The sequence below is a fragment of the Mastigoproctus giganteus genome, chromosome 11, assembly GCF_048544385.1.
Source record: "Mastigoproctus giganteus isolate SK-2022 chromosome 11, ASM4854438v1, whole genome shotgun sequence".
In the NCBI taxonomy this organism is placed as follows: Eukaryota; Metazoa; Arthropoda; class Arachnida; order Uropygi; family Thelyphonidae; genus Mastigoproctus; species Mastigoproctus giganteus.
Genome location: NC_143585.1, coordinates 35,061,417 through 35,074,424, shown reverse-complemented (window position 1 = coordinate 35,074,424; position 13,008 = coordinate 35,061,417). Strand labels below are relative to the sequence as shown.

Sequence of the window (13,008 nt, the reverse complement as noted above, 5' to 3'; positions counted from 1 at the left end):
CAACACAGTACTTATATAACATGGTTAGAGAATTTCGGCAAACCTCACATAACAGAGTATTTTTGAGCTTTTGTGTGGGGAAAACCCTGCTATTATGTTGGATGTAATTTTTCAACGTTTCCACTCTTTTGAATCCCTGCTGTTAACTCACTAGTCAAAAAAAAAAAAAAAGAAAAAAAAAAAGAAAAGAAAGAAAAAAAAAAAAAAGAAAAGAAAGAAAAAAAAAAAAAAGAAAAAAAAAAGAAGAAAAAAAAAAAATTAAAAAAAAATAAAAAAAAAAAATAAAAAAGAGAAAATTCCTGTGTTATGTTCTATGCTATTGAACCTGTGGAAAAATCAAGATTTCAAAAGTTTTGTTACTATTGGATAGCACACCAGGACATCCAAACGATTTAAGTCATCCAAATGTTGAAGTTATGTTCCTACTGCCTCAGTTGTACTGGGTTAATACAACTTCTTTTATTCAGTTGTTAGATAAAGGCATTATATCCACCTTTAAAACTCATTACATCAGAAAATCGTTACAATGCATTTTGCCAAAAAATTGATTCTGAATCTATTGAAGTAAAGGAGGCATGGAAATATTTTTCAATTGTGGACTGTATCAGAATCATAGCTTTACTGAATCATAGTTAACGTTAAAATGTATGGCCAGAGTCAGTTCATTCAGGAAATATGGTCAAACGGGCAGAAAACGGAATCGGTGTGATAGTAGAACTTGCTACGTTGGTAAGAGGGGAAGGTTTTGACGATATCACTACTAAAGCCCTCCTGGGTAACATAGTTGGTAGAATTGCCCTCCTCCCTGCACCGGCTGGAAAAGACCCAAGTTCGAATTCCATCATTCCATCGATGAAGAGAGGAAGTTTTATGTCTTTTTCACAGCGTGGCCGAGTTAGTCGGGCTTAGGCAGCATGGTTTTTTTCTAACGGAACCTCTGGTTTTTTGTCCAGAAAAACAGAAAATCGACCTCAGGACATGTAATTTATCGGCAATATACACATTAAGTTGCCGATGCACTTAAAAAAATAAAAAAAGATATGATTACTGAAGACATTCAAGAATTACTGGTAAATAAAGAGGCTGGCGAAGCAGATTTGGTGCAAATGGCATCGGAGGTAAAACCAAATTATTTCAGATGATGATAGTGCAGATGAAAATTCTAAACTTCCAAATTTTGCACTAAAAAGAATACGGGAAGGCAAAAAGTTAGCTGAGCAATTAGAATCTTATTTCTTAAATGCAGATTCATGAATGAAAGGAGCCCAAAGTTCAAAAATGCTTAGTTCCACATGATGAAATTCACAAAGATTTATCAAGCAAAAGCAAACAAACCCAGATTACTGATTTTTTAAAGAGAACAGAAGATACACAAAATCTAGAATGGTGTATTTTTGTTAACATTTTGTTAACGAAATAGTGTATTTTTGTTAGCTTTTGGAACACAACCACCCTTTTGTACTTTTTCTTAGTCCTGTATAACATGTCGTGTTGTACAGTTTCGCACAACACGACATTTTATAGAAACCTAATAACCGTGTTATATGAGGGTTACCTGTATTTCCTAATTACAAAAAAAAAATGGCAACATATAATAAATTTAATATAAGAAAGATTTCTGCAATTTTAGTCAATTATGAAATCAAAATGGTTAGAGGGAATATACTTGATACACTTGACTAATATACTTATATTCATTCCATCATACTTTTTTGTTATGGAAAATGCACTAGACTACCAAATTTATAATTCTCATACTAATAAAAAAAAAAGGCAAATAAAAGTAAATCTAAAAAATATCAAAGGAAAATAAAATTTATTATGAAATAGTTTTTTACACAACATAATTAAAAAATATTTTAAAAACAACACTGGAAGTGTCCTCTCTTGTTAGAAATATGTAAATTCACTCTTTTGATCATGTTACAAGCAGTGTCAAAGAGTTTGCGTTGACACAGTCGACTATTTTTAAGGCTCGTCTAAGCTGCTGAATGCTTCATGGATTTTTCTTGTTAGCATCCTGCTTTACTAACTCCCATAAAAAGAAGTTTTGGGATGTTAACTCAAGAAACCTAGGTAACCAAAGTCCTTGTGATATAATTCGATCCCCAAAAAAACTCTTGCAACATTGCAGTGGTTGGGCATGTAAATGTTTTGCAAAAAATGTGTGGATTTTCAGTGCTCCATATCTCCAATTTGTTGACATAGTCACTAAGGTGAAACCAAGCTTTGTCAGTGAAATAAATTTTGTCCAAAATTTCCATACCTTCGTGGTAAAGAAAACTTTTAAACTAGCAACAGTACAATAATCTTTTAACATTATCCTGAAACTGAAGCTCATATACTGTGGATTCGGCATGGAAAATGTTTTAGGTGTTAAATTAGCTGAGCCAAGTGACATCCTCTTCTAAAGGCTCAATTTCTGTAGAGATTTCTTTGGATTTTGCAACTGTTTGTCTTATGTCATCTAAAGTGTCAAGTGTAAGAATGCCCTTCTTGTGTTCCTTATTTTCAATCGATCCACCCTCATAAAATTTCTTTATTTTGAAACTTGTAGCTTTGCATGGACAGTTAGTGTTAGGGAATTTTTCAATACAGTTTTGTTGACATTCACTCAAAGTCTTTGTTTCAAAGTGAGATCCCCTTTAAAAAAAAAACACACTGCTCAAGGCTTTTTTGCAGGAATTTTGCTAGCATGGATAAGGATGTGATTATCCCATTGAATACGGCAAAAGTCAGGCCACATCTTGAGTACTGCAGGTCTAGAGGCGTTTCAACAGCTCCACATCCTTCCTAAAATGAGGAAGGATGTGGAGCTGTTGAAACGAGTACAGAGAAGGGCAATGAGATTGGTGAGTGGGAACAAAGGGGTGCTCTTACCAAGAAAGGCTTCAGTTCTGAAAATTGCAGCATCTAGAGACTAGGCACCTGCAAGGTGATCTAATTGAGGTGTTTAAGGCTTTAATGGATTCAGCAAGCTCAATGCTGATGGAATTTTTTCCCTTGCTCAGATCACACACATAAGAGGCCAAAATTCAAATCGAGGAATGATAGTTGTCGAATAGATATATGGAAGTTTGTCTTCAGCCAACGGGTGGTTGATTGTTAGAACAAACTTTCATCTGTTGTTTTGGGAATTGATAGTTTAAATAAATTCAAGGAAGAACTAGACAAACTATTGGGGGGAATGAGTAGCTGAAATGGGAGGTGTCGAGTTACCCCCCCTTTGGCTGATGCTGTAGAAGTTTGCTTTCTTGCATCATTTGCTGATGCTAATCCTAAATACTTTAAAATAGATATAAATTTTATTGCTGACATTTTGGGTCAGATTGTTATAGCTACCAGCTGGGGTTGATGCTCTTTCTAGAGTCCTTCCATTAATGAAGTACCAAACTGATCCAAATTGGCCAAGCAAGCACAAGACCTCAGAGGTGGCACTAAATTTTGCAGTGCATAATTTGGAATATTTATGGGCAACCCAAAAAAGTTAGGAGCACCTTACTTCTTTTGTGGAGCTATCAGAAATTAATGTTGAAGGATGGCTGTGTGTTTTGTAATTCCTGAAATTTAGAGTCCAGTAGCCAAGCAATTTGCCTCCAATGTCACACAAATTGGAGCAGTGTGACATTGGAGGCAAATTGCTGCTATGGATAAAGGGGTGGTTGAGGGGGAGAAGACAGAGAGTGGTAATCAATGGACACTGCTCATCGTGGACTAATGTTATTAGTGGAATCCCTCAGGGCTCAGTGTTGGGTCCATTATTGTTTTCTGTATTTATAAATGATATTGATGATGGTATATCAAGCTTAATGTCCAAGTTTGCAGATGATACAAAGGTTGGCAGGGTTGTCAAGGACACTACTGACACTATGCTGCTGCAACAGGATCTGGAAAGGTTGAGCAGATGGGCTGAGAGGTGGCAAATGAAGTTTAACATTGACAAATGTAAAGTACTACACATGGGAAAAAAGCAACCCCAGAGCAACGTATCAACTCTGTGGTACTACACTGACAGTGGTAGAGAATGAAAGGGACTTGGGGGTGATTGTGCAGGCAGATATGAAGTTCTCTGAGCAGTGCAGACGGGCTGCAAGAGTAGCTCATGGAGTATTGTCAATGATATACAGGAATTTTTCCAGCAGGGATAAGGAGGTGATTATTCCATTGTATAAGGCAATGGTCAGGCCACACCTAGAGTACTGTATACAGGTCTGGAGGCCTCATTTCAAGAAGGATGTAGAGCTGCTGGAACGAGTACAGAGAAGGGCAACAAGATTAGTGAATGGAACAAAGGGGTGCTCTTACGAAGAAAGGCTTAAGTTTTGCAAATTACAGTGTCTGGAGACTAGGCACCAGCGAGGTGATCTGATAGAGATGTATAAAGCCTTGAATGGTTTAAGCATGCTCAATGCTGATGGGATTCTTCCTCTAGCTCAGAAAAATCACCTGAGAGGGCATAAATTCAAATTGAGGAAAGACAGATGTAGGATAGACGTGCGGAAATTTGCCTTTAGCCAGCGGGTGGTTGGTTGGTGGAACAGACTGCCATCCCTTGTGGTGGAGGTTGATAGCCTAAATAAGTTTAAGGCTCAGCTGGACAGGTATTTTGAACGAACAGAGAGGTGAAGTGGAAGGGGTTTTTTTTTTTTTTTTTTGGCTGATGCTGCATAAGCTTGCTTTCTTGCATCAAATGCCTCTACTAATGCTAATGAAGCTTTCCACTCACCATCTACCTTCATTAGAAAAAGCAGCTTCAGAGGTGGGAAACTCACTGTTATTATTACTGTTGTTATTATTTATATAGCACATTAGCAACTAAGGCCATACCTGAACTGTGCATATTACGTCTGTACAAATGTGTGTTCATAGGATGGTTTGTATGTTATGCAGGCTTAAAATCCAGGAATAACTCATCAGGAAAACTATATTCTCTCCACTTAAGATCAGCTAACTATTGCCCTGAATGAAGAAGCCCTTAAGAATTTCTCCAATTTCCAACAGGATTTGAACCTAGTTCTCTCTGAACAAGTGATGAAACAACCTGCCACAGATGACAGAACATCTTCTTGAGCATCCTTGTTGAAATCAGAACAATAATTGTGATTTCAACAAGGATGCTCAAGCAAGTCACATTTTCTTAATCAGCAGGAATTAGCATTAAGCATTAGCATTAGTAGAGGCATATGATGCAAGAAAGCAAGCTTATTCAGCATCAGCAAAATAAAAAAAAAACAAAAAAAAAACAAAACACAACCACTACTCCCATTTCACCCCTCCGTTCGTTCGAAATACCTGTCCAGCTGAGCCTTAAATTTGTTTAGGCTATCAACTTCAACAACAAGTGATGGAAGTCTATTCCACAAACCAACTGCCCGCTGGCTAAAGGCAAATTTCCGCACATCTATGCGACATCCGTCCTTCCTCAATTTGAATTTATGCCCTCTCAGGTGATTATTCTGAGTAAGAGGAAGAATCCCATCGGCATTCAGCATGCTCAAGCCATTCAAAGCCTTGTACACCTCTATCAGATCACCTCGCCGATGCCTAGTCTCCAGACTCTGTAATTTGCAAAACTTAAGCCTTTCTTCGTAAGAGCAACCCTTTGTTTCATTCACTAATCTTGTTGCCCTTCTCTGTACTCGTTCCAGCAGCTCTACATCCTTCTTGAAAGGAGGCTTCCAGACCTGTATACAGTACTGTGTACAGTACTCAAGGTGTGGCCTGACCAATGCCTTATACAAGGGAATAATCACATCCCTATCCCTGCTAGAAAAATTCCTGTATATCATTGACAAGACACCATGAGCTACTCTTGCAGCTCGTCTGCACTGCTCAGAGAACTTCATATCTGCCTGCACAATTACCCCCAGGTCCTTTTCATTCTCTACCACTGTCAGCGTAGTACCACAGAGTTGATACGTTGATCTGGGGTTACTGTTTCCCATATGTAGTACTTTACATTTGTCGATGTTAAACTTCATTTGCCACCTCTCAGCCCATCTGCTCAACCTTTCCAGATCCTGTTGTAGCAGCATAGCATCAGTAGTGTCCTTAACAACCCTGCCAACCTTTGTATCATCTGCAAACTTAGACATTAAACTTGATATCCCATCATCAATATCATTCATAAACACCGAAAACAACAATGGACCCAACACTGAACCTTGAGGAACTCCACTAATAACATTAGTCCACGTTGAGCAGTGTCCATTAATTACCACTCTCTGTCTTCTGCCACTCAACCATCCCCTTATCCATAGCAGCAATTTGCCTCCAATGCCACACTGCTCCAATTTGTGCAGCAGTCTTCCATGCGCAACAGTATCAAAAGCCTTTCTAAGATCCAAATATATATCAAAGTTATTCCCTGCATCCAGTTCTTTTGTGACTACATCATAGTATCCAATCAAATTGGTCAGACAAGACCTGCCCTTAACAAAACCATGCTGTGTCTGAGCTATAACTGAATTCTTGTCCAGATGATCCTGCAGTGCTTCTTTAACCACCATTAATTTTCCTGGAACCGAAGTTAAACTAACAGGTCTATAATTACTTGTGTCAGCCTTTGATCCTCCTTTGTGAATTGGGGTTACATTTGCACATCTCCAGTCTATGGGTACCTCCCCTGAGTCCAAAGAAGCTCTCATAATTATAACCAGGGGTTTGCTTACTTCCTTTGCTGCCTCCTTTAATATAACTGGATAGATCCCATCCACCCCGGGTGCCTTTTTTATGTTTATCCTCAACAATTTCTCCTCCACTTTCCTCTCAGTTATTAGAAAATCATCTAGCTCACTGCCAATGTTTACTTCACCTACCACATTCCCCTTCCTGAATAACTCCTCGTGTGAATGTAGATGCAAAATACTCGTTTAGATTGTTAGCCACCTGAGCAGGATCATCAACTGTTGAACCATCAACATCCAGTGGACCAATCTGATTCATCCCTTTCCTTCTTGAGTTTAAATAGGTAAAGAACTCTTTTCTGTTTTTCTTTGCATCCTTTGCCAAGGATTTCTAATAATCTGCCTTTGCCTGCCTAATCTCCTTTGTGACTTGGTTACAGACTAACTTATATCTATCATAGGCTTCCATGTCACCCATTAATTTGTATGTATCCCATGCATTTTTCTTCTCTGCCATATGTCTCATTAGTTCATCTGACAACCATTTAGGCCTGAACCTTGAACAATATTTCTTGGTTGGTATGTAAAGCCTGGTAGCTTCCAAGATTAGTTCCTTGAATGCTTCCCATTTTAAATTTGCTGTTGGTAACATCATCAGTTGGTCCCACTGTATAGAATTTAAATACTGTCTCAGTCCATCATAGTCGCCTTTACGAAAGCAAAAACCCTTCCCTTTACCTCTGATGGTAGTTACCTCCTTGAGTTAATCCCACTTCAGCACACTGTGATCACTGCCACCTAGTGGTTCCTTTATCTGCAGATTCTTAATGCATGAAGAATCACTACTGATAATCAGATCAAGAGTATTACTCCCTCTAGTTGCCTCCCGAACATGCTGGTGTAGAATACAATCATCCAATAAATCCACAAAAGCCTTGCTAGTGTGTGAGTGACCAACCCACAAATTCCAGTCAATATCTGGGAAATTAAAATCCCCCATTATAAGACTCTCTGATTTACTGGCCCATTCTATTTCCCTGTACAGTATCTTATTATACTCATCAGTCATTAGGCCTATAGCACACTCCTACTCTCAATTTTGATTTACCCATGCTTATGTCACACCAAACTGACTCGACACTGCCCTGTCCATCGATGTTGACTGGCTTCACTTCCTTGGATTTTATGTGTTTTTTAACTAATAGCATAACCGCTCCTCCCTTCCTATCCTGTCTATCCTTTCTGTAGACGTTGTACTCCCCAAATTCCAGTTCTGCATTCCTTATATCTGTGTGACACCATGTCTCTGATATCCCAACAATATCTGCCTTTGATGTTTTGAGCAAAACCTCAAATTCATCAAATTTATTTACTAAACTCCTAGCATTGGTGTACACGCAAGTATACATGCACCTGTTTCTATTCTTAGCTACCCTAACACAACCGATGTGTTTACTTGTACCGCAATGACTTCCAGCAGTCTCTGAAATATCCTGCATATTGTTTTTCAGGCTTCTGCTCATTCCAATAGAAGCAGTGCAAGAATCTCTTTTACCTCTGCCAGTGGCTTCTGTTAATCTATCTGTCTTTGTCTCCCCCCCAAGCTAGCAGTTTTCCGACCCACCTAACACTGCCTCGATAGCATCAGCAAAGATGCTATCGCTTTTAGCAATTAGATGACTTAGTCAGGAATTAAGTCAATCCACTGCTGCTAAGTCATTGCTGCCACCACTTCAAATTAAGATAGAGCTAATGAAGTGATCTGCAAATCTCTGGATAAACAGAAAGTAATGTCTTTCAACATTTAAACTTAATGTTTCCATACTTGTCTGAGGTGAAAGTGAATTTGATGATTAGTCAGGAATTAAGTAAATCCACCCCTGCTAAGTTACTGCTGCCATCACTTCAAATTAAGCTAGAGCTAATGAAGCATTCTCTCAACTCTAGATAAATAAACTAATGCCTTTCAACATATAAACTTAATGTTCCCACAACTGCCTGAAGTGAAAGTGAAAAGTGGAATGTTCATTGGCCAAAAATTTAACAGATACTGGTAAGAGCTGGAAGACAAAGTGACTCTTAAAAAATAAAATTCCTAGCTGGCATTTCGGTTTGCATTGCATGAGTTTTTAGATCATAAGAGTGAAAACTACAAAAATATGATTGAAAATTTGATTGAACAGTATAGATGGTCCTCTACACCTATTTGCACTTGGACCTTTTCAGAATAAATTTATTAAGTGATGCAAGTGAAGAAAGTGAGAATTATTTCCTAAGGATAGAGAAGGTATATTAGGGTAAGAAAGGATGGATGCAGCTAGGATGGGTGATTATATTTGGTTTCAAAGTGATCAAAATAATCACAAAATAAAGATATCCAAATGTTAATTTTTGATTAGTGTATAATTTATCTTCCTTGGTAGCAAATGTACTCCAATGATTTGTTTTGAAATGATTATGGACTTCCTTTGATTAAAGGGACATATTCTCTTTCTGTAAATTAGATAAACTTTGATAATGAACATAAATATAGTATACTTGCATGCAATGAAAAGATTAATGTCCTGTTCATAATCAGCATATCCACAATCATAAATAGCAAAATTTTTAAAAAATGTTATACAGTGTAATATATGCAGGAAAGAAAGCAATGTTCAGTAACTTATAGACTTAAGTTAAGTATTCCTGTTAGTAGTACATCTTGAAACTGGAAATATTTGCAAGTTAATGCTTCTTCATAACTGAAAAACATTTCACACAAAACAATAAAAAAATAACACATCAAAATAACATTTTCCATATCAAAATATAAAATTTAAATAATCAAGAACTTTAATCGCATATTATATGTACTGTACATGCATGTACTGTATCTGTTCCTTGTCAAAAGTACCTTGCTACCATGTGACAATGAACACATCATTCTAAAGTAAACTTTCCTATTACTATGTGCTAAAAACAATACTTACCTAACCTGGGATATATTTTGTACTCTATGCTTTTTATAAAAAAAAAAAAAAAAAATGCAAGTATTTTTAATGTAAGTTTGATTAATTTTGATTAATTATTAATATAAAATCTAAAAACAAAATACTTTTAGGTATGGTACTTGTCCAGAGCATTTCATAGTTTTCTGGAAACAGGCTGATTTTTTCTTGTTAAAAAAAAACAAAAAAAAAAAAAAAAAAAAAAGCAAGCACAACAAGCATTAGGTTGTCAGTCCAAAAAACTAGTACAGAAAAGTTCAGTTCTGCATGAAGCCTATCACCATTTTTTAATTTGGGATATTTTTTTGTTTGTAAAATGAAGGTAGCATGAGCATCCCCTATTGCTAACAGAAATATATGGCAAGCAACTCCAAAAATGACTATTTCAGGTTCAAACCCATGTATAATAACAAATCATCACTTTTACAAGAAAGTAAAAGTCCAGGTTGATGTATATTATAAAACGTATAGGTTTTCTTTGTAGTGCAGACATGGTGACCTACTGATAAGTTATCAAAAATGCTTGTCAGGATAGGAAGGTTATACTTTCGCTATAAAAGACAATTGTGAGACTTCACTTGGAATATTGTGTACAAGTACGGAAGCCACACTGAAAATGGACAATGTACAGCTTCTTACAGAAGTCTAATGATCAGCAATATGTCTTGTGAGACTGGCAAAAGGATGCCCACATAAGGGCTATGTGGTTATAGAGAATGGTAACTATGCACCTTAGAGAGGACTGGACGGTTTTTAGGCACTGACAGAGGACAGTAAAACGAATGAAGGCATTAAATGTTATGTAACACCTTCATTCATTGTACTTCAGAACCAGGGCATAAATTCAAACTTTAGGGGAAGAGACTGACCCCACCATAGAGTTTTCCTTTATCCAACAAATTTTTAATAATCGGAATGAATTACCTCTATTGATAGGTGAGGTCGATGGTTTGGGGAAATTCAAAGGCCAACTGTATTGATACCTACAGGAGGAGGAAAACATATAGGCAATATTTCATTTATTTATGGGCTGGTGAAGCAAAAAAGTCAAATTTCCCTGCACTAAGTACTACTACTACCACCAAAAAAAGTTTAATAACAGATGCTTTATCATGTGAAATATTTAATTAGTTTATTGGCATGAAAGGACAAATCAATACAATTATTGCTAACAAGTATTGCTAACATTAATACCAATACAATTTACCATATTTCAAATTCTATGATTTGAATAAATTTAGTGAACATAGCAAATTACTTATTTCTGAAATTACCTGAAAAAATGGATGCTAAAAAGTCCTCTAGCACATTTGTCTTTCCTGTCTAAAAAAAATATTTGTATATTAGTCATTTTTAGAAGTAACCTGGGCTGACTAATTTTCAAAAAATTAAATTTAGCTATTTCAATATGCATAAAAAATAAATCTAGCCAGTTAACTGGAATCAATGTTTGAGTAGTCAATTTATATTTAAAAAAAAAAAAAAAAAAAACAAACATCAAAGCCATTTATGATTCTGCTAATCTCTTTCTGATGGAAAACTAAGAAAGCTACTGAATGGAATGCATTCAGTGTGACAGGAGGATATTTACCTAGCATAGGACAGTGTCCAATGGGATGCTAACTGGAAGTGGGGGAGGGGAATCGTTACCATCTTTAGGAACTGACAACCTATTGGAGGTTGGCAATCACCACGCTGTACTTCTCTCTGTCTTGATCTACCAGTCCAGTTGCAGATGTTTTAAAGCCAAGAAAGTTTCCTCCTCCCCACTCCTCATTTCGAAGGCCTCTATTTTGTTCATTCTTGATGTTTTCAGCATCCAAGTTCCAACTCCGTATAATAGTATGGACCACACATAGCATCTAACGAATTTCAGCCTAATTGACATTCTACAGGTTTGTGACAAAGCAGTGTTCTGTATTTTGTAAAGGTATTTCTCGCAACCTCTATTCTTGCTTTTATTTCTGTTTCTAGATCAGCATTTAGCCAACTATCAAGGTATTTAAAATGAGTCACTATCTACTGGAGCTCCATTCAATAATAGCCAGAGTTGGCTTACTGGAGATTTACTCACAGTCATGTATTTGGTTTTGTTGACATTGATTCTTAAACCTATCATTACATTTGTTGTTAACAAATAGAGTCCAAAAGCAATTGAAGGTTTTCTATATTTTCTGCAAATATAGCAGCATCATCAGTGTATCATATGTTATTTATCAGCTGACCATTTATTTTAATTCCTTCTTTCCTTTTCCACAATGCATTTTGGAAAATAACTTCAGAATAGATGTTAAATAGCATGGGTGAGAGAATATAACCTTGCCTTACCCCTCTTTTTATACTGATCTTGTCAGTTTCACCCTCTTCATTACTTACAGTGGCTGTCTGATTCCAGTAGATTTCTTTGATGAGTCTGATGTCCTGTCCATCGAGATCTAGCTTTTAAGTGTTTTTATAAGCTTCAAGTGTTGTACCCGATTGAAAGCCTTTTCGAAGTTTATGAAGCAGATAAATACTGTCTTCTGGTGTTCTCTACATTTTTGTAACAACAGGTTTATACCTAGGAGTGCCTAGTCCGCTTCGGAATCCAAATTGGTGTCAGAGATTACTGATTCATATTTTTTATAAATTCTTTTTTGGATTATCCATAGCAGCAGCTTCAACATGTGGCTCATGTTTAATAAGACGAAAATGATTGCATGAGGTGATGTTGTTCTTCTTTGGAAGAGGGATGAACGAGGACCTCAACCAACCATTAGGTAGTGTTCCATTTAGATATATTTTTTTGAACATTTTGGTCAGATCGTTCAGATTTTCTTCATCTAGAAGTTTCACTATTTCAACTGGGATTTGATCTGGGTCAACTGCCTTTCCAGTCTTTGCCACTCCCAGAGCAGTTTTAAGGATAAGTGGAGAAATTTCATCAGGATCTGGACACATCTTGGCATCAAAACTTCATGGTTCTGTTAATCTCTTTTTGTTGGAAAACTAAGGGAGGTACTGAATGGAACATACTGAGTATGACAGGAGGAAATTTATCTAACACAGGAGAGTGTTTTACTTAAACTCAGGAAAAACATTACATGGCAATACTACTAAGTACTACTACTACCACCAAAAAAAGTTTAATAACAGATGCTTTATCATGTGAAATATTTAATTAGTTTATTGGCATGAAAGGACAAATCAATACAATTAGACCAAATGTAGTTATTGGAACTGTTTGAGTATAACTGTATCAGTTTGTCCTTCCAACCAATTAACTAAATATTTTATGTGGCAAAATGTTTTTTCAAAGTATTTTGCATAATATAGAAAATATATTAAAAAGTTAAGTAATTTGAATTTTTTTGATATTCTTAATGGAGTCCTAGATAGTGTCCTTTAAGATTGAG

General features: G+C 36.4%; 1 protein-coding gene across 1 annotated transcript in view; it reads right to left on the bottom strand.

Annotated features, from left to right (window-relative positions):
* Mms19 (MMS19 nucleotide excision repair protein) overlaps window positions 1-13,008 on the bottom strand; it is a 180,965-nt gene that overhangs the window by 115,057 nt on the left and 52,900 nt on the right. Inside the window, exon 11 of the mRNA XM_090384395.1 lies at window positions 10,888-10,936. Within this exon, the coding sequence (XP_090240521.1) occupies window positions 10,888-10,936 (49 nt within the window). The remainder of the gene's footprint in view (window positions 1-10,887; window positions 10,937-13,008) is intronic.